The sequence below is a fragment of the Ixodes scapularis genome, unplaced genomic scaffold (assembly GCF_016920785.2).
Source record: "Ixodes scapularis isolate PalLabHiFi unplaced genomic scaffold, ASM1692078v2 PGA_scaffold43__4_contigs__length_2004386, whole genome shotgun sequence".
Classification (NCBI taxonomy): Eukaryota; Metazoa; Arthropoda; class Arachnida; order Ixodida; family Ixodidae; genus Ixodes; species Ixodes scapularis.
Genome location: NW_024609872.1, coordinates 1,013,585 through 1,040,797, shown reverse-complemented (window position 1 = coordinate 1,040,797; position 27,213 = coordinate 1,013,585). Strand labels below are relative to the sequence as shown.

The following is a 27,213-nucleotide window of genomic DNA, read 5'->3' as shown; positions in this document are numbered from 1 at the left end:
TAAAACAAATTTACAACGAGGAGAAAAAAGGTTAGCTATATTTACGCCGCGAAACGAATTTGTAGTTGTTGCCCGCGGGAGCTGCTGCGCGTCACGTGATAGACCCGTGCACCGTTGCGCTGTGCCGCTGCCACCTCAAATTCACGCCGCACTCCGAGCGTGGTGCGTTGCCGCCGGCGCGCAAGTTCGTCTACTCCGGGGCGCCGGCGCCGTCACCGGACTGCCGCGAAGGTCTATCACGTCTGCTTGCGCTTTTTCAGGAGCTTCCTTTGGGCTCTAAAAGTTACTAATTAATCTTCGTTTTTCGTTGCACTTTAGACGAAGATAAATAAATAACTTTTAGAGACCGTAGTATGGTGCCTGGAACGCTTCTCCGACTGGTGTTTACCGCGGCCAAAAAAGTGGTCCCTCGATTTCCGCCTGATGACGTCATAAAAGTGTCATGGTGTCGCCGTTCGCGACCCTGGTGGCGTCCCAAAAGTTGTGGTATAAGTGGCAGACGCCTGTTTTGCTGCAGGTCGCTTTCCACTGTGACAGTTCATGGAAGCTAGAGCAGCCGGAAGTTGGGACGCCTAAAGGGATGCCGTGACGACAGCGACACTCGCGTTCGCTCTTGCTTTTCGCCAGCATTTCTACGGCCAACCGCCAGGATCACGACAAGTAACAACATGACACGCGTCATTTGTTGCCACATTGGGACCACTTTTGATTTATGGGCGGGATAGGACGCTAAACACACCAGTCGAAGACGCGATCCAGGCACCATAACCGTAGGAAGCTTCCGAAAGAGCGGAAGGACCCCCGTGACACATAGTGGTCAGTCACGGGATAAGTAGTGGCCACTTTTGCGCGGTGCCTGCGGGCGCCAACTACAAATTTGTATCGCGCCGTAAATATAGCTCTAACAATTGTTCTTTTTCGTTATAAATTCATTTTATGACTTCCTTTTCCCAACCAGGCTGTTAAAAAAAAATGTTTTTTTCCTTTGCATGTGTCCTTTAAGACACGGGTGGAATGAGGGCATGATTCGGAAAAAAGAATGCTGTGGCTTTATTGCACTGTTGCTAGCTGAAAGAAAGCGTACGTCATCCCTCGTCCCACCTGCGGCTTGTTCTTTTGGTGTTCCTCAACTCGACCAACACGCACGTCAGTCTACATTGCTTGTTCAGTTGTGTTCATTGTTGTGCAAATGGGCGAACACGAGAAAGAGAATTACCTCTTTAACTCTTTCCTTATAGGCGTTATTCATTATCAGCACCATCTCTCGGCGGCCGCATGAACTATGGAGCCTCTGCGCCATCCTTGAGGTTTCCCCACTGTCCCCGCTCAGCCTGCACGGTGTCCTCCGTACTAGCTCTTACGATGCTGCTTTTCTCGGATGCGGCGACTTTGAAATTAGGGTGGAATGCTGGTCTTGGAAATGTCTTCCACATTTCTTGGCCAAGTTCAATGAAACAAGACCATTCCAGGCAGGAGGCATATCTGCCAGTAGATTTCTCCCTTTCTTTAATCTGGCCTCTTTGTACTCTGTTGCGGGTTAAGAAAAGTGGGACAAGCTCCTCCTTCGGAGCCCTCCAGCCTTTCCACTTTGCAGAGCAAACGCCGGAGATAAGGCAAGTCCCTCCTCGCCTCGTCTTGCCTCCTCCAGGGCCCTTCCTCCAGTAAAGTGGAACGAGGGGAGAGTTTCAAAGGAGGAGCTTTTGCTCCGCTTTTCTTAAACTCCAGCGGTATTGCCTCGGAAGCCACTTTCGTCGGCAGCCTTTTCTTGTCTGTTGGAAAAGCTACACAGACTTGGTCCCGGCCTCCCGTCACCAATTGTCGCCGTGAGTTAGACTTGGCCCTCGCTGCACGCTTCTGCGGGTCCTCGGCGATGACCTAGAGGACTGCACTTCGATTTGCTGTGGCAGAAGGATTTCGATGACTCGCAGCTTTGTGAGCCCGGGCATCAGCTCCTCCGTCTGACTGTGACTTCCCGTACATATCCGTGCAGGGCCCTTCAGCCTCCCGGCTGGACCAAGGACTGGCACTGTGGCGTGCGGGTCGTCAAGAGCCACAAGCTGGTGGGATTCATCAGTGCCGTGCCCGCCACCATCCGCATCTATAACCAGTGCGTTGCTCCTGCCATTCTCTTCGGCCCGTCGACCGCCATGGAAGTCGTCCTTTTTTGTTGAGCACATTGGCAAAACTTTAGCCGGTAGCCCCGGAGGAACTTTCCTCCGTCGGTGCTCGTCCGGCGAGAGCAAATTGTGCTCGGCTTCTCTCCGAGCCAAAGAAGACAAAAGGGACGGGTTTCCATCTACGTTGCACATCGTGTATTTTTAGACATCGTCCTTTCTTGAAATATTGCCTTTGAAGAGTCTGCCTCCTGCAAACATTGTGAAAGAACGGTGTGCGGAAGAGTCGAAGTGAAGGGCCCTTTTGCGTTACTGCAAGTCAGCATTAGAAAGAAAAAACAAAACAAAAAAAAAACAATTACAGTTAACTAGAACATTGCGTCGGAAAAATGACGATGACGGAAGTCGTCGTCGTCCTTTTGTGCCTGGTGCACTGGCGCTTTCCAGCAAAAGCCTTGACGTAACGTCCAGAAACATCTATGGTACGCATGCTCAATTAACGCTTCCTGGGTGACGAAGCCGTATTCAGGATTTCCAGTGTTGCTGAAGCCGGTGCAGAGTACATTTAGAAGCAAGCGCCACATCAATGTTTGGCCAGGACTCGCTTCCTCGATGGCTGAGCGCCAGTCCAAACGTTGATGCAGCCCTTGTTCCAACCTGTCCCTCTTGCTGGCCTCCGACGGGCAACCTTGAAAATCTGGCACTCTGGTCCTGCGATCCAGGGTCCTCGTGAGTGTTGGCGCAAGACAGATACGACATCCACAAAAAGCGTGCATGTGTTTTGTCGCTCTCTGGAGAGCCTCGACAAAATGACTCTGGACTCTGCGGTTCCCCTTGTTTGTCTGTCGCGGTCGATAGTTGAGAAATCCCTCCCGGTCTTCGCATTGATGCGATGAAGCGGCTCCGGCCTTGAGAACAATGATATGTACATTAGAAACTGGTCGGCTTATAGTTACGCTATGAGCAGTAGGCGGCTCAGATGTGCCACGAGAGCGCTCAAGCTGGAAGAGTGGTTTAGTGTGGAGCAAACACAGCTGAAGAAATTTGGGGCTCACTGGGGAACCCGTATGCATCTAGGAAACTAGTTTCAGAACCCAAGGCCTAAAGCAGTGGTTTTCAAATGGAGGTCTGCGGAGCATTTGGGGTCCCTGAAGGCCTTTTTGGGTTCCTGAACCTGTCAACTGCCAGTCAAACCGTGCAAAAAGGTTTTTACAGCGAAGCTGTTATGCGCTAGGATCTGGGAAAAAATGTGTCCGCGGATGTTGACGGGAAACTTCCCATTGGTTGTGGCAAGTATGAATAAATAAAAATAAAGTGAGGGGGCAACCAGCGTGAGTCAGCCTTCCTTGGCATTACATAGTGAAGTCCTGATCCCTTGTTATCATCTCTAGGCATCGTCCTCGAGGTCGTCCTAGAAGTTGTCCTTAAGGTCGTCCTAGGCGTCGTCCTCTAGGCGTCATCCTCGAGGCATCGTTCTCGAGGTCGTCCTAGAAGTCTTTGTAGTTGTTAGACGTCGTCCTTGAGGTCGTCCTAAATGTCGTTGAGGTCGTTTGACAGGTTGTCCTAGAAGTCGTCCTTGAGGTCGTCCTAGGCGTTGTCCTCTAGGCAATGTCCTTAAAGTCGTCTTAGAAGTCGTCCTTGACATCGTCCTCTAGGCGTCGTCCTTGAGGTTGTCCTAGACGGCTTCCTATAGGCGTCGTCCTCGAGGTTGTCCTAGAAGTCCTAGATGACTTCTTTAGGTGTTGTCGTCGAGGTCGTCCTGTGAGTCGTCCTTGAGGTTGTCCTAAGCCTTGTCCTCTAGGTGTCATCCTTGAGCTTGTCCTAGATGACTTCTAGGCGTCGTCCTAAAAGTCATCCTTGAGGTCGTCCCAGACGACTTCCTCTAGGCGGCGTCTTTGAGGTTGTCCTTGAGGTTGTCCTAGGAGTCGTCCTAGGCGTCGTCCTAGAAGTCTTTCTTGAGGTCGTCCTAGACGGCTTCCTCTAGGCATCGTCCTCGAGGTCGTCCTCTTGGCTTCGTCATTGAAGTCGTCCTCTATGCATCGTCCTAGACGTTGTAAAAGTAACAGCTTTGCTGGTCCTCTATCTTCACGTGAAGTGGAAGGGCTGTACAATTTTTTTTCCTTTGTTGATATTGGCTGTTCAGAAGTCTAAATAGACCAGTCCATGTATGGCAAGCAGGTGGGGTCGATTACTCTGTTTCAGAGCCTTGGAGTTGGTTTGCACGCATTGTTTCCTTTCTTTAACTCTTTGTTGACGTAATCCTCTAACACACCCCCATCCGGTCTGGTGGATGGGGTACACTATCATTTCTGCCAATCCAGAAGGGGTCACCTTAACGTCGGTGGTCAAGAAGCTTCTCAAACTAGGTTCCAAGAAATATAAGTTCTTCAGAGTACCCTCGTGGGTTCTTTCAGCTGCCCAATTTCCTCGACCGTCCCCAAGTAAAGTATTCTTCCGGTTTAAGCACTATTCCAGCAAGTCTAAGCTACCCTTTGAGTCGTAACTATGAGCCAAATGCTTCCTAATACTGTATGCATTGCCATTTACAAGGTCTGCAGGCTTTCATACTATGTCAATGTATAGACCGGGAGTGGTTATATTCGGCCATTGTTTTCGGCAAACGGGTTCCTCTACAATGGAAGTGTTTGCGAACCACTGAGGGCTACTCTCAAACCGTGCAGCGTGCAGCGGATGGCTGAGGTGAACTTCCTGTGTGTGCACAAGAAGCTGCGGTCAAAGCGGGTGGCCCCCGTGCTGATCCGGGAGATCACGCGCCGTGTCAACCGCCAGGGCATCTTCCAGGCAGTCTACACCGCCGGCGTGGTGCTGCCTAAACCCATCGGAACCTGCAGGTCAGGGTTACCCTCTCCTTCCCTCGCTCCCTCCCTTTTAAAGGGCGACATGGGCCTGAGTTTCAAAATTTTTTGAAATTTTTAGGCTTTTGGTTTTAGAAGCTAATTATACACCCTTACACCAAATTTCATAATCATGCACCAAATAGTTACGTTGATATAAAATATTTTCAACACACTGTGATGCACTAACAAAGTAAAGGAGTTCAATGTTTGAATGCATTTTTCTCAGTTCCACTTTTTGCTGCAAATTTCACACGAAGGAATCTTTGGTTCGAAGGTAAAAATATTCTGATACCACAGTCAAGATGTTTCTGAACCGAAATTTACTGGGGAATTGGGCTATCTACTTTATTTTGTTTTACATCAAAGTCTTCAGTAAGAAAAAACTGTTTTCAAAAATTGACATAGGACAGATATACATCTCATATTTTGAGGATATTACTTTTCCTGAAATATTTACATTTGAGTTGTAAAAACTAGATAGCCCGAAGTCCCACATCCCCCTCTTTATACTCAAGCAGTTAAAATGATGCTTAATAGCTTCATTTGCATATCATAGATTTATTAACGAAGAGTGACATATCTTCTTATGCAGGTATGTAAAGTTGTCCTAGAGAGATGAAAGTTTGCACAGTACGCCTACATCTGAAGTTAAATCTCCCCTGCAAATCTAATTCCAATCACTTGAGTAGTTCAGAAGTTCAACCTCTAGCCAGTGTCCCCCCTTAATGCAGAATGTGGGCCAGGAGCCTTGAGAAAAGTGTGACACAATGTGCAACACATACCCCTGAGGGGCCATCTGTATGCGTAAGTGAGAAAATATAGTAAGGGGTTGAGAAGATTGGAACCAACTTCTGAATGGCACTCGACAAGGATGGAACCCACGACCCCACGATTATGAGCCTGACACTCTGCCGCTGCGCCGAAGGGGGGACTTGTGAAGAAGAAACAACCCGTCTGCTCGCTGCTGGAACGCGGACGCCAGATGTTGGTGTTCGTGTTCGGACAGGGGGTGTAGACAAAGGCCGCTAGCTTTTGACCACTAGATACATTTTAGACTGCCAGGTAGTAAATTTAATAGAACGAGATGCGTAATATAGGTGAGCTTGCGCTCTAGAAAAAAAGTCTGCAGCTTTTCACTTTGGTGTACGAAAAAGTGACGGTGACAGTTATTGCACATACTGACACCCACTTTTATGTGTATCCTCCCTTTATTACAGCAATAGCCCTTAAGCTCTTTCCAGCACTGCAAATGACATCCGTCGTAGTTGCAGTTGTCGTAGTAGGGCATTGGGCGTCCACCGTCGACACCGTCAAATGCTCGAAACAGATCGCCCAACCTTGTGGCATTCTCAACATGCGACGCCGGGTCCACCGTGTGCAAAGCGAGTGCATTACCACAGAGCTACGGCACTGCTTTGAGAATCTGCTTTATAGGCATTCGATAAGCATGGCGTGTACGAATCTCGCGTAATGCCCGCTAGATGGCCACAGTTGCTGCGACGTTACATTGAAAATTTTGATTATTCTTAATTAAATTAAAATTTAATCGGAGTGAATAGTTGAAATCATAAGCTTTGGTCCGGTGGCGTAAGCCGCCACTTGACAGAAAGGGTTCGACTGTATATGTCCGTCCCTCCGTCTATCGTCGCATCGTGCCACTTGTCATGTCACGTGCCACACGCGACATCGCATTACGCCACCTGAGCCGATGCCGCCTAGAAGACGAGACCTTTCCCTGCCAAACGCCATCACCAGTGGTAGAATAAAGCTGGGAAGCCTCGTAACAGCTGTTGCCGTAAAGTGCCGTATTTGCATATAAATTGTAAACAGGAGGCGAGTTCAGGCCGCGACGGTATGAATGTAATACCGTCGTGGTAATGCAACCTTTGCCCTTAGACCGTTTTCGTGCGCAGAGATTGGTCGGCGGGAAAGCGGGCCGAGCGGCAGCTTTACAGTCGCCGCCACAACTCTCCGTAAGGGTCGGCGGGCAGGAAGCGACCCCGACCTTAGCGTGCAAAGTCCACAGCTTCTTTCGAGAGCGAGACAACAGCCACGCGCTAGGCATCGGCCTAAGGATTCTGCCGCCTCTTTTTGGGCACCGTCTCGTGACTCTGAGCCTAACGAGGCGTGCTTGTTTGCAGGTACTGGCATCGGTCCCTAAATCCGCGCAAGCTGATCGACGTGCGTTTCTCTCACCTGAGTCGGAACATGACCATGCAGCGCACCTTGAAACTCTACAAGCTGCCAGAGGTGGGTGGCCATCCGAGCCAAATGTCGCCTGGCCTCGTTTTAGGCACTGTGACGTGCGTCGGTCCCCAAGTATGCACCTTTCTGGCGCTTATTACCCTGGCAAAAAATGCCCAGTCACTGCACTGTTCCTGCTATTTCGTGGAAGTGCGCTACCGTGTGTACTCGAGACGTTTGACACAGTCCAGTAGGGAAAGATGGCAGTGCACGAGAGGGGATTATTGGTGTGGTTTACAGTCCCTCTCGTTACCCACCAAACGAGGGACACGCACCTTGAACAGGTCAGTTTCACTGAGGGCCCCCTACATTCGGAAAGTTTCGGTCGATTTAGGTGTAACATGGAGTAGTGTCCAAAGTTTCGTGTCATCTTATCTAGAGATTCCGACATTTTGCTATCAGTTACGCTAAATAGAGGGTGGGTGGCACGATTGCCGCAGTTTTTAGAGACTCCGGCTATTTTTAACCCTTCGAACTTTCCCGCATGCCGAAAACAAATTTTGGTCTCGGTAACGGTGTATTTGCACGACGGAGTTTCTCCCTGAAGAGAGGATTAAACGTCGTCGAGCAGCGAGGCCACGTGCATCGCGGATGTTCAAAAAGTCCCCCGAGCTTGCGGGGAGCCGAAAGGTATCTGCGACCGGCCTACAGAATATCCGTCAGAGCGACCTGGCCCCCTCCTTTGTCCCCCTGCCTTTTGGAAAGAGTTATGAACATCAACTTCAAAATGTGGGGTGCCTTTTGTAGAAATTTTTTCTCTTTTTGTTTGATGAGCCCCCGGAGGTCGCCAACGGGTTTACAAAAAGAAAGACTCCGGCAACTCAGCTACACGTGACTTAAATTTTCTGCACCGCCTCTTCCATCTCTTGTCTTTTTCTTCTTGCAGCTATGCGACATACTCTGTTTTCTTTGGAGGTGAAGATATCTCGTGCAAATATACCATTACACTGTAGCATGTTCTGTGGAGAATGCGCATTTATAAAAGATGCCCTGTTTTATAGGCAAGGAGGTAGTTGGTGTCTGCATGCCTTCAACCTATGACATACTTCTCATACAGTCGAAAACGGTTATAACCAAGTCGGTTATAACGAAATTGTGGCTACAGCGAAGCGATTACGATGTCCCTTTCCCGTTTGCATTTCGTTACACCGACTTCGGTTATAACGAGATAGCAGATATAGCCAAGTGATTTCTGATTCCTGTTGACTTCATTCTAACCGGTCTCGACAGTATTGTACTTTTCGAGGCACCGTGCTGTGCAGCGACGCTTCCATGTCAACCCTCAGGTCCCATTTCTGTGCGGCTTTACTTGGCCTTTGTTTATTTGGAATTAACTTGGTTGTTTTCACAGTCGACGAATATCGTTTATTAGTAATTTTTAGATCTCTGTGTTTGCCATGAATCGCGAGATTGAACGATGTAGATTCGTCATTGCACAACTATGAAGGTGCATGCACCGAAACAAAAATCGCGTAAAAAAGAATATGTGCTTTCAAAAAGTGATACCACAAGATAAGGCTGTTTTCATCACTTCCTCATACACGCTGTTACACTTACACAGAAACATTTTTGCTTTTTGTTCTACTTGTGGAGCTGATATCTTGGCAACTGTTTTGATTATTGTTGCTCTATTTGTCTTATTATGCACTTAGAACTACACTACACATAGTGGCATTCTTGTTTTCTCAGAGTATACCTTTTTTGTATTTATAATGTGGTTCTTCGTGTGCATGCAATATATATCCATTCATGCAAGGCGATGGAAAATTCCGACTATAAATAATTGTGCAGAATATTAAAAAATCCCAGAATGTCACGCTTTATAGTATTCATTAGGGAACATACTCGAAGCCCAATCAGTCTTCTATCACATTTTTTAAATTCTGCAGGCACTCCACAAGGTTTGAAGAAGAAAATAAAAAAAAAAGTAATTGAAATATAACAGTGATATTTTGTATGTATCACCATACAGGCATTGCAAACATGCATGCAAAATTTAATCAGAATCCTTCTAAAATAATTTTAAAAAATATTTGTCGATCCCCATGTGCTCCCTTAAAAAGACGGGCTGGCTGCAAAGATTCATGAAGAGATTTGGATGCAGTCTTTGACGGCGAACGTCTGCGTGCCAAAAACTGCCGGCGGACTTGGAGAAGTTGATCCGATTCCAACGGTATGTGAAAAGGAAGGGAGAAGAAAAGAACTACCTTGTAGGGCAAATGGGCAACGTCGACCAGACACCGGTTTACTTCGATATGCCCCTCGCTTACACAGTAAATGAAAAGGGCACGAAGGAGGTCAAAATTCGGTCGGCAGGGTATGAAAACAGCGCCCAACGGTGATGCTGTGCTGCACAGTCGATGGTCACAAACTGCCAGCATACATTATTAGTTTTAAACGAGCCCTGCTAAAGAGGAGTTCCCAAAAATTGTTGTGCAGGCAAACGAGAAAGGGTGGAGGAACGGTGCTTTGGTCGAGAAATGGGTGAAGTTGATTTGGCAACGCCGTCCAGGTGCTGCGCTGTGCAAGAACTTGATTCTCGTTTCGGACTTTTATCGCGGACATCTGACGGACGCTGAAAGCCGTATTTTCCGAAGGCGCAGCGGATTTGGCCATCATTCCTGGAGGCATGACGAGCCACCTGCAGCCGTTGGATGTCGCAATCAACAAGCCGTTTAAAGGGGCCCTGCAATCATATTTAAGCGTCCACCTTTTTTGCGGTTTCCACGTCTCTTTGAGTTCGGGCAAGCCAGCGGGCACGGACAGAGTAACTAAATATAAGTGCGTCATATTTTAACTGGACGACGCGGAAAACTCCTCCACCGACGAGGGCGACCCGCGGTATCGAAAGCGCGCAAAATGTGACGTCTTTGGTCCTGGGCTTACTACTGGTCAGAGCCGCTAAAAGCTTCTTTTGAGTCGAAATACAAAAGATAAATGGCGCGAACCGTTTCAATTATTTATAGAAGTAGTTTTTGTTCAGTATTTTAGATAAAAAAAGATACGAATGCAGTTCATAAAGTAGGGAAACAAGAAATGACCCGTCGACATACCTGCCACCAAGCGGTGGAAAAAGCGGCACATACTAGAAAGGAATAGTGGGATCAGGCGCCAACACAAAAAGGTCCCGGATGTACGCGGCAGCGCTGCAGTCGTATGCCGGTTCAAGGATCCGACCGGTTCCGAGCGTTCCCAAGGCTCTCGGCGCGGGCTTGGCTGCCGATTTAGCCCTTTGGCGGTATGGCAGCGCAAAGTGGCTCCCGTTCTGAACTGATCTTTACCCCGTGTTTGCTGTCGTTTGTGGCCAATGAAGTGTCATGCCGAATTAGTATTTAATCCCGCAGCAAATGCAATGAGAGCCTCTGTGGCTACCCGCTGCATACAGCCTATCCAGAACACGCATCAATGGCGCCCTCTCGCGCCGTCGACTCGGAGTGCGGCAGCCGTGAGTGCTCGATGAGCTCACTACTTCTCTAGTTCACGGCCACTCTCAAGCAACCAAGGACGTCATGAGGGAGGTTATTTTTTGCTTGTTTTTGTAATTTTATTTGCTTATAACTTTTAAAATAAAGGGAATTTTGAGAAAAGAAAAGTTTCACTAAGTTACTACGTTCAGTGCGCTCAGGTTCGGTGCAAATAAAAAATTAGTAAAAAAGTCATTGCAGGGCTCCTTTAAGGGTAGACTCCGGAAGTATTAGAGATTGGCTTACCCAGAAAGACCACCAGCTGACCCCGGCCGGTCAAATCAAGCATGCCTCGTTAAGTCAGGTGGCGCGCTGGATCGCGGCCGCATGGGACGACACCCCGGCGGAACGGATAGTAAGCTTCCAAAAATGTTGCATCTCGAATGCTCTGGACGGGACGGATGACCATGCGTTGTGGCAAGTTGACAGCGAAAAGGATACCAGTGAGGAAAACGAGTGAGCAGCGAAAAAGTGGACATAAACCACAAACACCGCCATCGACTTTGTGGCCGATCTAGTATTGTATATGGGAAATAAATGACGTTCTGCGTTTAATTTATGGTGTTTTACCCTTCCTTTCTGACCAACCTAGAATCGAGGATTTTTTTTTTTTCGTCCTGGCTGTATTGGGGGTTTGCCGGCCCCCAAAATGATGCCGGCCTAGAATCGAGTAAATACGGTAATGAAACGTGTCCGAAAAATCGGCGTTCAAAACGTTGGCATCCGAGAAATCGGTCGGCGACGTACTGGCTAGGGAGCGCGGAATGTGTCCCACACAAATCCCACTGTGTGTCGTTTGTGCCGGGTAGTTTTAATGCGAAAGCATTAACTATCCCCACGGAGTGGAGCCGTCTGTAACCCCCAAAAAACGTGAAAGAAATGCCCATTCTCCCATTGGCTTGAGCAAAACGGCTCCTAGATAGTCAATGGCGGCCGCTTCACAAGGCTGGGCCGCCGGCCACAGCCTGGGCGGTGGCGAAACGTGGCCGTCTATGCCAGTACACCGCGGACAAACTAAGGGAGCGGGAGAACGACATTCATGCTTTCACATTCACAACTCGCAAGAAGTGCTTAGGTGTCCTCAGAATTTTTTCTATCTTTCCATCAGTTTTGTTTTATCTTATTTTTATTTTATTTTTGTTTTTACCATATTCATATTTTAATTCTTGCTCTTAAATGTTAAATAATTCATTTATTTTATTTTATTATTTTTATCGAACATCTGCTGCTCTCGCCAGCACCTTTCCATTGATCCTTAGGAAATGAGTTAGCGTGACCCCTGGGAAACACGTCCCTCTTTTTGAAACGCTGACAACTTCTCTTTTTGGCTTTGTTACGGGGTCAGTGTTAGCGTATCCCAAAGGGAGACATACATGGCGTTTCCTGAGGGTCGTGGCATTCCCAAAGAATCCACCAATGGATCTTACCTTTATGCCGTCTACCTGGACCAGCGCTAGTGCTTGGTTCGCACTCCACTTTGTAGCACAAACAGAGGCGCACCTGCAAGTTCTAACTCGCTCCAGCACGCGCGTTGGCTTCCCCCGTCTCGCCTTTGTCCTTTGCTACTCTCCCCCTCTGTGTGCAGCGCACTTCCCACCGTTCTGTCGACAGACGAATGCCGTCATGGACAGCATCTGTCATGTGGGTACGAATGCATTAATAAAAACTTGAACCCCTCCAGACCAGTTGTGGTAGTAACTCGGTGACTACGGTGTCCGACCCAGGTTTGAGCCCTGCCGGGGCTCAAGCTTACATTCCAACTTTACACGCATCCTTAACGTCTGCAATGTTTCAAGCGTGTCACTCGTTCATGACGCTTGCTACGACGCTTCGTGCATAATGACGTTCTCGTAAAAAACGCCGTAGGTGCAGCGGTGACTTTGTGCCGACAACTATGGGGCCGTTTCTTTGCATCGTCGTTGACCCGTCTTCCCTTTGCAATGCAGAAGCCCAAGACGCCCGGGTTCCGGCAGTTCCGCAAGTCGGACACCACGCAGGCCCATGCCCTTCTTGCCAACGTGAGGATTTCTCTTTCTTTCCTGCCTCACTTCCTCTCGTAGCCCGAGGGAAAACAAGTTCCCCGTCGTGTCTCCAGCAATAAGTAATGCTAGAAGTGTGACTGGCTTATCCGAGAAAGTTTGTGCCTTGCTCAAACTGTTTTGATGACATACTATAACTCGAATCAAAGAGTTTTAGTAGAGCGTTCCGACACCCGATAACGATACAATGAATGCGCAAAGGGGGTGGCGAGGTGTCGTTATCGGAGCCATCGGAGGGGGGGTGGGGGGGCCTTGTACCTTGTTTGCCGGCCTGGCAAGCACGCGCCGCTGGACTGTTTTTTGTTGTATGCTCGACAGTTACATTTTGCATACAATTTTGGGAATCAGTTGGCGACGGAGTGGAGTGGCATGGTTTCGGTTTTGATCGAACAGCCGTTGTCTCCGCTCGCACGATGAAGCACGCGCAACTGCAAGCCTCCCGAAGTTACCCTCACATGCTTACGAACATGATTGCACGACAGTAACACCAGCCGGGATGTTGGCAATCCATTGTTTTGCGTTTGCTTACTTTTGATGAAAATCTGGCACGTCAGAAACCAGAACAATGGTGGCAAGCGGTTTTTCGGAATTGCTGGGCAGTGTCTCCAGCACTGTACACTTGTGGGATGTCTCAGCAGTAAAAAAACAAGCAGCAAGTTCCGTCACATGTCACATCACAACACAACACAAAGTACCCTTCGTTTATACAGCACTTAAAACAAATGTTTTTATTTTTTTAAAGAATATCTGCTCTAAAAGCCCATTTTTGCTGCTCCGAAACACTGTCTTGGCTGCTCCAAAAGTCACTTTTGCTGCTCCAAAGCACTGTTTTGGCTGCTCCAAAAGGTGCTCCGAAATAGCTTAGGCCATTCGCATCACTGTACTAGAGGGTACTAGAGCCGCTGCTGTTTCATCCATCGGCTTCGTTCGTGCTGTGCAGTTCATTTCGTGGCCTAACTAAAAGCATGCGTTTCTCATTCTCCTGGGCGATAGAGCCTCGAAGACGATGGAGCCGCCCCTGACAACGTCGACCTCGACGACCTTCTATATGCCAATTCTGCTGTCATTGCAACAGAGTAGATGACCGATGAGGCGATAGCTAGCGATGTTCGTGGGAACTCGCAAGACGGGGACAACATCGAGCCTGATGAGCGAGTCACCTGCTATCTGCCCAGTAACTGTGAGGTGGTGGACGCAATCAATGTCTTGAGGCAGTTCGCGATAACACAGCAAGACGAAAACACAATGCAGGCCGTCTGGCTATGCGAACGTCGTGTGATGCCAATAATAATGCCAAGAGTGGCCCAGAAAAAGGTGACGGACTACGTTTAACCAAAATAGAGGCGTCCTCGATGAGCTTTGTGCACCCGAGAAACATTTGTGGAAACTTTCTTTAACATTAGCCTCAAATTTCTATGTAGCGAAATTTCAATGCAACGAAGTAAATTCCGAATTTTACTGACTCCGTTACATCGAGGTTTGACTATAGTAAACGATCACAATTTCAGCCTGTGTCCGATTTCACTTTACCACGGCACTCAGTTCGCAGCTGACGATCAACATTTTTTCAGTTCTTTTAGCAGACGACGTTCGGTTTTTACAGCGAAGCTGTTAAAGAAACCATGAAATTACCTTTTTTTGCCAAATGGCTTTTACATTAAACCTTCAATGTTCACTGAATGCCGAACTGGCATCCGTTTTCGTTTTGGTTTATTAACTTCTACACATAAAATTTATAAAATATCAACTTTTTCTTCCTCTCCAACTCACCACAAAACAAGCCGCAAAGTACGGTAATTTTGACGGTCGGTGACGTCCGCCGTCATTGGAACCGGAAGTTCTCTGGGCAGTAGGAGAATGGGAACGCTAGCAGCGGCGGATTGGCGGTGTGCCAGTAGGTTTTACTGCGCTGATGGCGCTGATGCCACCGACATATTTTCTGAATCGGCGCCTCTCATTCATCACCGTGATAACCATGGACACATCGCAGATGAGCGAAATTCAATTAGAAATGTTGCGCTACAGCGACAGCATGGGACTAGTCTCATACACCGGTATGCCTCTCGGGAAGTGCAGCGAGTCTTCTGACGAAAACTCCAGTTCTTCATCGGAATCGGCGGAGGAATTTTGGAACCTGCCTGCATTCGCAGAGAACACTGAATGTGGCTGTAATTATGCTCTGTGTCAAAATGCCAAAATGCTTCAAGAATACATGAATGACCTTAGAATCGAGGTCCTGCAAACCGATGAGCCTGCACCAAGTGCTTCGACGTGGTTCATTGAGTGGCAAGCAGTGAAACTGCAACTGTTTTTTTTTAACCACCGGACTGCAGAAATTATAATTCGGGCACTTTGGTGCACTGCAGTCTTTCAGCATAGCGACCGGGCGTTCAATCACAAACAATGTAAATACTACTCGAGCAGCCAGAAAATGAAAGTCTGCTCTGTGAAGAAAGTGCCACCAGGAGCAAACCCATTCAGCAGATGACGCTCGTGGGTTGACTGCCCAGGCGCAGTCAGGTCTTTCTTTTGCTTCGTTTACCACACGATAGATGGCGCTTGGCACTGAGCATTATCAAATTCGGCAATTTTTGTCACATCTCTAATTACGCTACAAAATGTAGATCTGAATATTATTTAACAAAACTTGTAGGAAACATTCGCCGGCTATTTATTGTTTATGATTGCGGTGCTGGTGAGGTAGGCTCTTACCCAATAGGCGACGTGGATTTGACTGACGTGCTGTGGTTCCGCGGATGCATCTTAGTGAAGAGCTTTCGAAGGAAAGAAGGTGTAAAGCACGAAACATATGCGCGTCAAAACTGTCCGGTCCGGTGTGCAAACTGTTGGAAAGATGGCTGCTCCTAATCGTCGCACAAGACGGTTCGAGACACATGGCTTCCGGCGTGCCGTGGCGTCGCTTCATTCAGCTCCGCCCAGTTTCGGGTATCCCTCTGCCGAATGTATGAATGGATGCTAATGGCTGTATTTATAATGGGCGGTAGCTCGTGCCACCTAGCCTAGATACCTAAAATACTTTCTTCGCCCTTCTTGGTTTTTCTGACTTGAAAGCAAACACAACATTTTTATTAAATTCTATTGAAGTGGGCATGTTACTTTTCTTTAGGTTACTTTTCTGCTCAACATCACTTAATCGTGATGGACCACAGCGGACCTTAGAAGCCATCCCAGCGAATCGAGTACTGCATACAAATCACGTGACTACGCACCGCGCGCATTGCTGCGTCTCTTCCGAAGTCCACTTGACACTCGCACGACGTTGGAATGGCTCGTAAAGTCTGCTGCTATCCATCCTAAGGTGGAACGGAGTATATTCGGGTTTCGACGGCCTCGACCGGTCCCAAATGGCCGGTTTGCTATGGCGCACGAAATCAGCAGCTCGTTTTGTGCGCGTGGAAAAACTCCCGACGGCATTCATTTCCTTCACAACGACGATTCGCGTCGTGTGACGCACCGCCACATCCGCTTCCCCGAGCCACGAAGCACCTCCTCGCCCAATCGGTCTGAAAGTCACGTGTTAACATGACCTTTGTGTTATCCGTGCTGCCATTGGCTGCGGCCCTCCGAAAATCGGACAGCAGTGCGGCGAATATCTAGCAAGTTGGTCGCATGCCGGTGCCGGACGGAGCCCCCATCCGACGCTCCGGTGCGATAAAAGCCCTCGCCTCCGAACGTCGTCCTGGCGGTTCGCACGTCAGATTAGACAGTTTTGATGCTCATGTGTCTCGCACTTAAAGGAGTCCGGTTTCCTTTGAAAAGTTCTATAGCGAAGAATTTTTTTTTCGCTCTCTTTTGTGTTTTTGGGTTTCTTTTCACACCTTTTACGAGGTGCGGTTGATAAAGTTCGATTTCAAAATCGTTTCATGGTCCCTTTAAGGGCTAGTTCCCCCACTATCATGTCCGCGGACAAGTAGCGTGTCGACACCAAACTGGAGCCAGTACAGCTTTGCTGGTCTTCCATCTTCACGAGAGTGGAAAGGCTGAAAGTTTCATCTCTAGGCATCGCCCTAGAAGTCATCCTTGAGGTCGTCCTAGGCGTCCTCTGAACGTCATCCTCGAAGTCGTCCGACGGGTCATCTTAGGCGTCGCCCTTGAGATCATCCTAGACGTCGTCCTTGAGGTCGTCCTAAACATCGTTCTTGAGGTCTTCCTAGGCGTTGTCCTTGAGGTTGTCCTAGAAGTTGTCCTTGAGGCCATCCTAAACATTGTCCTTGAGGTTGTCCTAGAAGTTTTCCTCGAGGTCGACCTTGAAGTTGTCCTTGAGGTTGTCCTTAAGGTTGTCCTAGAAGTCATCCTTGAGGTTGTCCTAGACGTCGTCCTTGAGGTCGTCGTAGAAGTCGTCCTTGAAGTCTTTCTTGATGTTGTCCCAGACGTCGTACAAGATGTCACCCTCGAGCTTGTCCTCGAGGTCGTCCTTGACGTCGTCCTCTAGGCATCGTCCTCAAGGTCATCCTAGAAGTCGTCCTAGACGTCGTCCTCTTGGCTTTGTCCTAGACATCGTCCTCTACGCTTCGTTCTAGACGTCGTCCTCTAGACTTTGTCCTCTAGGTCGTCCTAGAAGTCGTCCTAGACGTCAACCTCTAGGCTTCGTCCTAGATGTCGTCCTCTAGACTTTGTCCTCAAGGTCGTCCTAGAAGTTGTCTTTGAGGTTGTCCTAGACGTCCTCTAGGCGTCGCCCAAGAAGTCACCCTGGAGGTTGTCCAAGAGGTCGTCCTCTAGGCATCGTCCTAGACGTCGTAAAGATAACGGCTTCGCTGATCCTCTATCGTCCCGTTTAGTGGAAAGGCTCTACAATTTTTTCTTGTTTTATTTCCATCTGAGAAAGGCACTTTGTGGCAGACAAACTCCGTTGTTCGCTTGCGTTAGCAGACTAAGCGTCTACGAACGCCAACTTCGCTCGCTTCCTCAGAGGCAAATCAGATCTCGTTTTCGCTCTCGTGGTGACGAAAAGGGTACCCTGGGTTCTTATGAACGTCAATTTGAGAACCTGTGCCATACTCGATTAATACGAAGGAGCTCGCTGTGTCGGAGCCAGCTGCGCCATTGCCGCCACATGACGCCCTGGCGCCTCCCCGCAGTACCTGACCAAGTTCGACCTGGCCCCCGTGTTTTCGGAGGACGAGTTCCGGCACTGGTTCCTGCCGCGCCTGGACATTGTCGACAGCTACGTCGTGGAGGTGAGGCCGGGAGTGAACATGTCCCCCGTCGAGAGCTGTGGGGCACCCGACTTCACTTCCAGTTGGGAATCCCGGGGGCACGTTGAAAACTTACAACATTTAACTTCAATAAGTCATCTGCAGCCTCTGGCCACCGGCAAGAGGCTGCAGAAACGTGCAATGGCCCCGTCATGCAAATGGCTCAGTCATGACATAAAAGAACGTGGATAGGAAGACATTGGATGAATGCAAGTGCCTAAGTCACCAACCTGGATTCCGGCAAGAGTTTGAGCCAGAATTGTAGCCAACGTTGCAGCGCGCTCAAAAAACTGTCGCTCAAGCTTCCAAACACAAAAAACAAAACACGTGTACAGCGCTAGTTTTTTTGTGTGTTTGGAAGCTTGAGTGACAGTTTTTCGAGCGCGATGTAATGTCGACCATCATGAACATCCAACTCGACCAATCTGAAGCTCTAACAGAAGTATAGCGTTGCATCTTGATCTTGCGGAAGGGCCCTGCGCTTAGACCCGCCTTAGGACGCTCTACCGCTGAGCTTTCAGCCGTTGGCTCCAGTCTCGAGCCGCTTAAAAACCACTTGCTATATAAGGTGTTCTACCGAATGTTGGCCAAGGTTTCATATAAAAAATCAGCATCTAAAAACTAAATATTGTGGTATATATAGTTGGCCAAGGTTCTAGTTGATTTAACATAATCACCTTTCTAGTTAGCGAAGATAAGTGTAGGGTTCCAATTAGAAACTTAGTAGGTATCATAGACAACCGATTCTTGAAAGATTCGCAGGGCAGCGATCCCTGTGACTGTGCTGTAAATTAACGCGGGACTGCTAAATTTTTCTAGGCCCTGAAAATGTATCCAGCTTTTATTCCTGTTCCTTATCTGCATCCTGGCTCTGCCAGCCTCGCTCCCTTAGTGCAAGTTGCAACTTTTTAGCACCACCAGACTTCCCACAACCTGGAAATGAGCGCCAAAGGAACTGGGACAGGTGAAGAAGTGGACGAATGCAAAAAGAAACACCATACGAAGTTTGTGGATTGTAAAACACCTGTCGTCTACGATATAGCATTATCCTGTGGGCGCTCGTATGTAGGGCAAACAGACCGCTGCAGTAATAATCGTGCGAGGGAGCACGCGGCAACTATCAAACAGACTCCGTGCATTGTGATCGATGTCCGTACACCCCGAAGTTGTCAAACACAATCATCCTGGGGCGACTCAGCAAAAAAACAACCAGAGAGATTCACCAAGCTTTCATCATCAAAACAAGAGGGGCTGATATCTGTATCAGCCAGCAGTCAGTGGTGTTATCAGATAAAGAACTTCTATAAATAGAAAGAGAGGGGGGACGCTGGAAGTGACAAGGTTTATTTGAGGTATTTAAGCATGTGTGTTTTCTAATAAACTTTCTGTTGCGAGTGCGCCCCGTGTTGTCGTCCGCTTCTTCACCTGTCCGCGTTCCTTTGGCGCTCATTTCCAGTCATGAACCAACAAGCCCAGCTGAACATTTTGTTCCCACGGACTTCCAGCGTGTCTAAAGTTTGCCCATTTGGTGGTTTTTGATGATGCTGAATGAGTTTCTAATTGGAACCACGCCTTTATTCATACTGGTTGGGTAGTAAATTAGCCAAATTTATTAACAATTTTAAAACCTTGAATTTTCGCATATTTCACGAACTGGAAAATGGGGTATTTTTTTAGGGCACGCGACTATTTCCATAGTCTAGAGGGGCGAATTTCAGCTTTTAGAATTTGCAAGATATAAGACAATAGGGAATATTAAAGGGCTATACAGTATCCAAGACGCCCTACAGCTCACTGAATTGGCTCCTCGACGGCGACAACGCGGCACCGATGGTTTTTCTGCGCAATCCGTTCGTAGCTTTCACGGGAATACCTTCTTTTTTGGGACTGTAGGCCGCAAGTCATGCGCATTTCAAAGTTTAAAATTTCACGCTACGTGGACTATTTACAGGTGTGGACTATTCGAGGATTTGCCTTTTCTAGATCGTTCATTGTAATGAGTAGCGACAGATTTAGTAAATGTAAGCGACCTAATGAGGCGGGTATTTGTGAAGGTGTGCTGCACAGGCATGTTAACTATACGGTAATTCGGGCAATATCGGGGTTTGCGGAAGTCCATTTGAGAACCACCGGATCCGATCTATGTTAACTCATTGAGACGTACACGTTTAAAATGCCAAAAGTTTTTTCCGACAACCAAACACTTGGCTCAGCACTTGAACAATGCGCAAAACTTGCTTTTTTCTCGAGGTGAAAACAAGTACAGTCAAGGTGTGTGTACCAATTTCGAGGCAGATGTAAATTGGACTGGAGTTGAGCCCATCCCAGACTGATGCCGCGCATGTGTGAACAGGCGGAGGGTGAGGACGGGGCCAAGGTGCTGACGGACTTTGTGAGCTTCTACTCGCTGCCGTCGACGGTGATGCACCACGCGGTGCACAAGGTGCTGCGTGCCGCCTACGCCTTCTACAGCGTGGCCACCTCAGTGCCCCTGGTGGAGCTCATGCGGGATGCCCTCGTCGTCACCAAGAACGTGAGTGCCTCTCTGCAGCGCTATCGTCCTCCCAGAAAAGTGTCAGAGTTTGTGTCGGAGTGAGCATCGTGTGCGCAGAGCGTCTAGAGTGGGAACCGTAAATGGCACAGCAATGCGAAACGACTTGCGAATATATAGTTTGCCAAGGACTTAACAAATGGCAGGACCTCCCACAGCGTGTGCAGTTTTGCGTTTAGGCGGGCACTTTGAAATGTGTGATAGCCACTGTATGTGTACGACGACCCTCAAAGGGTCGACACGGTGCGCAATAAATGAGGAGATGGGCGGTAGACAAGACCAGTGCCGAACTTCCACTAAATGCTGGCAATCGGGTCAGCTGAACACAGAGAGAAAGGACTGAACAAAGACAGCTGACAAACAACTAACTCTTACTTCGTCCTCTTCCCAGCCTAGGCACTTCCTTCTTTCTCCTACGGCACATTAAACATGATTCAAAAAACTTTTTGCCTGTCACTTAACGAGATGGGGCAAACCGCAAATATTGTCATTCTTTTTCGTGAACCGTAATCGACGAGGTGCTCATGCAACCTCCTACTGTTTCTTCAATGGCCGAGGCCTCGATCAATTCACGTGCAAAGGAGTTCTTGTTCGGTTTGTATGTAGGACGACTATGTTGGTGAGCTTTGCATCACATCCACAGGTCCGGCAATGAGCCGACAGACCTCCCGCTGATGTACTATTCACCGGTGCTGCGTGCTCCCTTGCTCTATCGTTTATACATCATCCAGTTTGGCTGATGTAGCTCTTCCCGCAAGAGAGGGGAACATGAGAAACAACCCTAGAGTCACTGTATGGGCTCCCAGCGTAACGAAACTCCGAAGGTTCGTTCTAGATCCGCAGTGCTGGAACCGAAACCATGGCGCCGCCATCTTGGGTCCACACGTCGAAGGGGGTATGAAAGCAATAGTGACATACATTTGAGCGTGTTGAAAGAGCTGGTTTATTCCGCGATATGCGGAATAAACCAGCTGTAATCAGCACTCACCTCACAAAGCTTGCTTGTTGCAGTGGGCTCGAAATCTTTCTGTTTTACTATGGCCAGCCAAGCCTTCTTCCTCCGTCTTGCAGTTGCGTTCTTTCCAAACGGGATCCAGAAGAGTCCCTTTCCATCTCCGACCTGCTGCTGTACCCAAAAGCGCAACAAGCAGGCATTGTGCCACTAGGTACACAACCTCCTTGTTTTTGATGTCGGTAACCACGTGGGAAAGACGGCGCGTAAACGCACATTTGATGAGCAGTTGTTTGCTGGACCCAAGATGGTGGTGATTAGAGCCGCTTGAAGCGCTGATGGAGGTGAGTCTAGCAGTGCCTGTGTCATGTGATTGCTACCGTCCAATGATGCTCACCAAGCCAAAACATGATCGGCTAGAGTCCGTATGTTGTCGGCAAAACGCAAAAAGAAAAGGGATACGTTACTCTGGGAACCCATACAGTGACTCTAAACGACCCCTGCTTCACATCGGGCATAGTATGTTCTATGGGCCGTGTCACACATCCTCTTGGTCACGTCTTTTGTTGACCCTGCAGCACATGGAATAGGCCTTGTTTGGTGCCGAACAAACAACCTGAATATCTTGCCCGCCTGTGATCTTTTTTAGCGCGTGGGTCACTCCATGGATGTAGGGCACAACTGCGGTTTTGCATTGTGTTGGTGAATTCACCGTTTCCTCGCGGCTTGCTGTTTTTGGCTTCAGTTTCTTGGAGATGCTCTCACATACACCTCCCAGGAACAGCACTTGGCAGGACTCGCTTAGCGCAGCAACAAGGGCAGTACTGGCAGCACTTCTTTTGATGGTCTTCGAATGACCTGACTCGTAAGGAAGAAACCCCTTAGACGATTGGGGTTCGTACCGCCAAGAGACGGGACTTGCATTGAACTCCAACAGTATGTACCAACTAGCTCAACTAAAACCCGTAACTTGATTCCACTAAATGTTTGTTGAAACTATGTCCAAGGAGAAAAACAACCGTAGGGGGAGGGTAACTGTGTAAGCGGTGACGCGATTGCCGTACCAAACTGCGCCAAAACTCGTACCCCGCTACGCCCTGCTATGTTTTGCCAAAATGTGACGATTTTGTGCTCGCCTTGCGCCAAAACCTAATCGCACTTAATTAATAGTTAAAATACCATAGCTCGCGCCCTGCTACATGTCCGGGTCGTCATGTGGGCCGGTGCGAATTTTACAGCGAAGCTGTTATGCTCTAGGACCCGGGAAAAAATGTATCCGCTGATGTTGACAGAAAGCTCCCCTTTGGTCGTGGCAAGTATGAATAAATAAAAATAGAGGGGGCAGCCAGCGTGAGTCAGCCTTCCTTGGCATTGTTAGATAGTGAGGTCCTGATCTCTTGTTATCATATCTAGGCATCATCCTCGAGGTCATTCTAGAAGTCCCCTAAAAGTTGTCCCAGATGTCGTTCTCGAGGTCGTCCTGGAAGTCGTCCTTGGGGTCGTAGACGTTGTCCTCTAGGAATCGTCCTCAAAGTCGTCCTAGGAATCGTCCTTGATGTCGTTCTAGACGTCGTCCTCTAAGCGGCGTCCTACAAGTCATCCTTGAGGTCGTTCTAGACGTCGTCTTCTAGGCGGCGTCTTCTAGGCGTCGTCCTCGAGGTCGTTCTAGAAGTCGTCCTTGAAGTTGTTCTAGACGTTGTCCTCTAGGCGTCGTCCTCAAGGTCGTTCCTCAAGTCGTCCTTGATACTGTGGTCCTAGACGTCTTCTAGGCATCGACCTAGACGTCGTAAAAATAACAGCTTCGTTGGTCCTCCATCTTGTCATGAAGGGGAAGGGCTCTACAATTTTTTAAAATTGTTGATTATTGCCTCAAATAGCATTCTGTTTGATTTTTTCATTGTATCAAACACTGACAGTTCTCGCAAGTTTCACAATATTTCTAGTGTTTGTGGTTTCTTCTGACAGGTTTATTATTAATGTCGGTTCGCTTCCACGGCGCATTGGTGCACTGCAGTGAAGCGGCGACGGCCACGACGTGTCGGCATTGGTGGACGCCGAAGCAGATTACTTGGTCCTGAATGGGACGCTTTCGTGCCGTCTTCGTGAAGTGACGATGCCGTGGGATGGCCCACAAATACGAACCGCCAGAGGCGAATGCCGACTGGAATGTGCACTGCACGAGTTGAGATCCATGGTGAGACCTGCCCCGTGAAGTTAGTTATTTTGCGAGACTATGTTAACCTCAGAATGGACTTTTTATGTGAGTACGGCACCGTAATCAATCTCGGAGCAAACCTCCTGACGCTACGAAAACCTGTCCCACCACAGAAGGAAACTAAAGCAATGTGCTCCGCGGTCCGAGTCCTCGCAAACCACGATAACGTACCGCCGCAGTCGAGTGTTTATGTACCTGTTGGGACTGATGAAGCTTCCTGCGGCTAAGTTCTGCTCGAGGGAAGCGTCCAGTTGCATCTAGAAAGAAGAATCGGTGTAGTAAGAGGAGTAACATAACTTGAAACAGGCGTGCCATTGTTCTGGTTAGAAAGTTTCGACAAGAACCGCAATACCTTATGAAAGGTATTGCTGTGGACCCCATCAACAAACTTTAGAACTCGGCCGCAATCGCTGCACCTTCGGAAGAGTCGACTTCATCACAGCACGAGAGAACGCCGCCCTTGGAACTTAACATCTACCCAAAGCTTCCAGCTACTGATTGAGGACGGCTGCTTGACCTTCTGAGTGAATTTGTCGAGCGTTTCGCCACAATGTTGAGGGTGCGACAAACAACGGCAGCGAAACAGCGCATCGTTACTGGCAACGACATGCTCCCTGTGCACCAGTCGCCGTGCCGAGTCTCCTTGAAGGAACAGGAGGCGATTGAAGATCAAGTCCAGGAAATGCTTGACGACGACATCATTCAACCTTCAAAAAGTTTGTGGGCATCCCCAGTCGTCCTTGGAAAGAAGGACGAAACCCTGAGGTTTTGCATGGACTATCGTGGACTGACGCTGTGACTAAGGACGTCTATCCGCTCCCCCGCATCGACGATACGTTAGACAGACTGCGCCATCGCAGAGATTTAGTGTCGACGGAACTGAAGAGTGGCTACTGGCAGATTGAAGTCGGCGAACGCGACCACAAGAAAACTGCCTTCTTCAGTCCCGACGGACTGTACGAGTTTGTGCAGCGCCAGTCACCTTCCAGCCTGTCATGGACACCCTGCTAACAGGTCTGAAATCGCAGAGCTGCCTCATTTACCTCGACGATGTCATATTATTTTCATGGGACTTCGACAAACACCCGAGAAGGCTTTGAGCCGTGCTTGAAGCCATCAAGACCGCCATTCTGTCACTCAAGCCTACAAAGTGTCGGTTCGCCTATAGTGAACTAAGGTTCTTTGGCCACATTGTGAGCAACGAAGCTGTTCGCCCTGACTCCGAGAAGACTCGCACCATAGCTGCATTTACGCCGCCATCCGACAAGAACGCTGTGGATGTGCTTTGTGCTTACTACAGGCAACTTGTTTGGGACTTCGCCAAGCTGTCCGCTTCGCTGATGCACCTGACGAAGGATGCCGCAAAGTTTAAAGGGACAGAAGAACACTAGCGGCCATTCAATGAGCTCAGACTCCAGATGCCCCCGATTCTTGGCCATTTCCAACATTTCGCTGAAACAGAGATCCACACGAATGCCTGTAACAACGGTCTTAGCACGGTACTGGTCCAAAGGCAGGCGGGCACAGAGCGAGTCATCGCCTACGCAAGTTGGATGCTGTCTAACGCGGGGAATAACTACTCAACGACTGAAAAGGTGTGCCTTGCTGTCGTCTGGGCAATAACAAAATCCTGCCTGTATTTGTATGGAAGTCTTTTCCATGTAGTCACAGACCACCACTCGCTCTGCTAGCTTGCGAATCTGAAGGATCCCTCCGGTCGTTTTGCCCGGTGGAGCCTACAACTACAGGAGTTTGACATGACCGTGGTGTACAAGTCTGACCGGAAGCACAATGACGCCGATTGCCTGTCAAGGGCCCCCGTCGAAGCCGGTCCTGCCTGCACTGAAGACGACGACGATGAGTGTTTCCTCAGCGCTCTGTACGTCAGCGACATGGCAGCACTCCAACGAGACGACCCTGAACTGCAGGCGCTTATCAAGCCTTACGAATCCTGCCTATATTTTCCATTTGACAAGGGAGAACTGTAAAAGGAGAACTTTGGCGACAACAACGCAGCGTTGCTGTTGGTTATTCCTTCCAGCCTTCGAGAAGAAATCTTCCAAGGATGCCACGACGACCCGACGGCAGGGCACCTTAAGTACTGCAGGACGCTTGCCAGAATTGCAAGAAGTATACTACTGGCCCAAGCTCCCGAAGACTGTCCGTTTCAATGTCCAATTAAGTCCCGAAAGTCAACGGCACAAGAAACTGGCGGGAGTACTGCATGCAGCCGATTGCACCTCTGACCACACCGTTCTAGCAGATCGGAATGGGTTTGCTTGGACCATTCCCTACGTCAACAGAGGGCAACCGGTGGATAACCGATTGCCTCTTACGATACGCCGGCATGAAAGCCCTTCTGGCGGGAACTGAAGTGGAAGTCGCCAAGTTCTTCGTGGAGCGCAATGTGATTCGGCACAGTGCCCCCGAGGCCTTGATCACTGACAGGGGATCATTGTTCATGACACAGCTGACCCAAGAAATCCTTCGGCTCGGTCACACCAGCCACCGTCGTACCACTGCGTACCACCCGCAAACCAACGGGCTGACGGAGCGACTTAACAAGACGACATCATCTCTATGTACGTCGACGTAAGGCACAAGACGTAAGACAAGATGTTGCCCTAGTCATGTTCGCCTAGAACATGGCAGTTCAAGAGACCACTGGAGTTGCACCTTTCCAGCTTGTGCATGGTCGGAAGGTAACGAGCATGCTTAACGGGATGCTGCCCCACAAGCCAGCTGACAACGGGAGTGACGACGCCCTGGTGGTTGCTGAATGAACTAAAGAAAGTTTGCCAGCTCGCCCGACTTCGAATTCAAAACCAGCAATGTGTCGACGCTGGCCGCTGTAATCGTCGTCACTGGGACCTCCATCTCCAGCCCGGAGACAGGGTGTGGGTGTGGGCGCCCATCGGTTGCCGTGGCCTCAGTGAGAAACTGACGAAATGGTACTTTAAACCATACAAGGCACTTTGTCGCCTCGGGCAGCTCAACTAAGAAGCAGCGCCCAAAGGGACGCAAGCAGCGTCACGACGCCGACCGCGACCCAAGGTGGTTCACGTCATTCGACTCAAGCCATTCTACACTCTATAGGACTGTAGTTGTGTTGCACTGGAGCAATGCGCTTTTTAAAGGGGGAGGAGTAATGCCACGCGCTTACGTAGCTAAGTCGGTAGCGCGTTTGGCTCACACGCAGGTGGCTCGGGCTCGATTCCCGGCACTGCTTGTAGTTTTATCTCTCTTTATGAAAGTAGAAGATTCGAGAAAGTTGGAGAACCCTCTAGCCCAGTGGTTCCCAAATGGGGGTCCGCAAAGCCCTACCTGATCAGTCAAACACAACAATAAAATTTTTTTTTTTTTTTTTTTTTCAGTTTAGGAGGAAACTTTTAGGTTTTTGTGTGAGATCTCGTGTGTGTATGCCAAACAGAGCAGTCTACTTCACACTAATCCTTAGTTATGTCCATTTATTAAATCTTGGTCATAATTAAAGTTTCTCTTGCCCTTACCACGATCCTCCATCATCTCTGCCAATCCACAAGGGGGGTCTGCAAAACTTC

The 27,213-nt window shown here is 48.9% G+C and overlaps 1 protein-coding gene across 1 annotated transcript in view; it reads left to right on the top strand.

The window, feature by feature from the left end:
* The window catches only part of LOC8029077 (glycylpeptide N-tetradecanoyltransferase 2), a 47,856-nt gene that overhangs the window by 15,329 nt on the left and 5,314 nt on the right, over positions 1–27,213 (top strand). The window contains exons 6-11 of the mRNA XM_029979147.4: positions 1,991–2,107; positions 4,796–4,966; positions 7,114–7,222; positions 12,627–12,698; positions 17,819–17,917; positions 20,289–20,468. Coding sequence (XP_029835007.1) covers positions 1,991–2,107; positions 4,796–4,966; positions 7,114–7,222; positions 12,627–12,698; positions 17,819–17,917; positions 20,289–20,468 — 748 coding nt within the window. The remainder of the gene's footprint in view (positions 1–1,990; positions 2,108–4,795; positions 4,967–7,113; positions 7,223–12,626; positions 12,699–17,818; positions 17,918–20,288; positions 20,469–27,213) is intronic.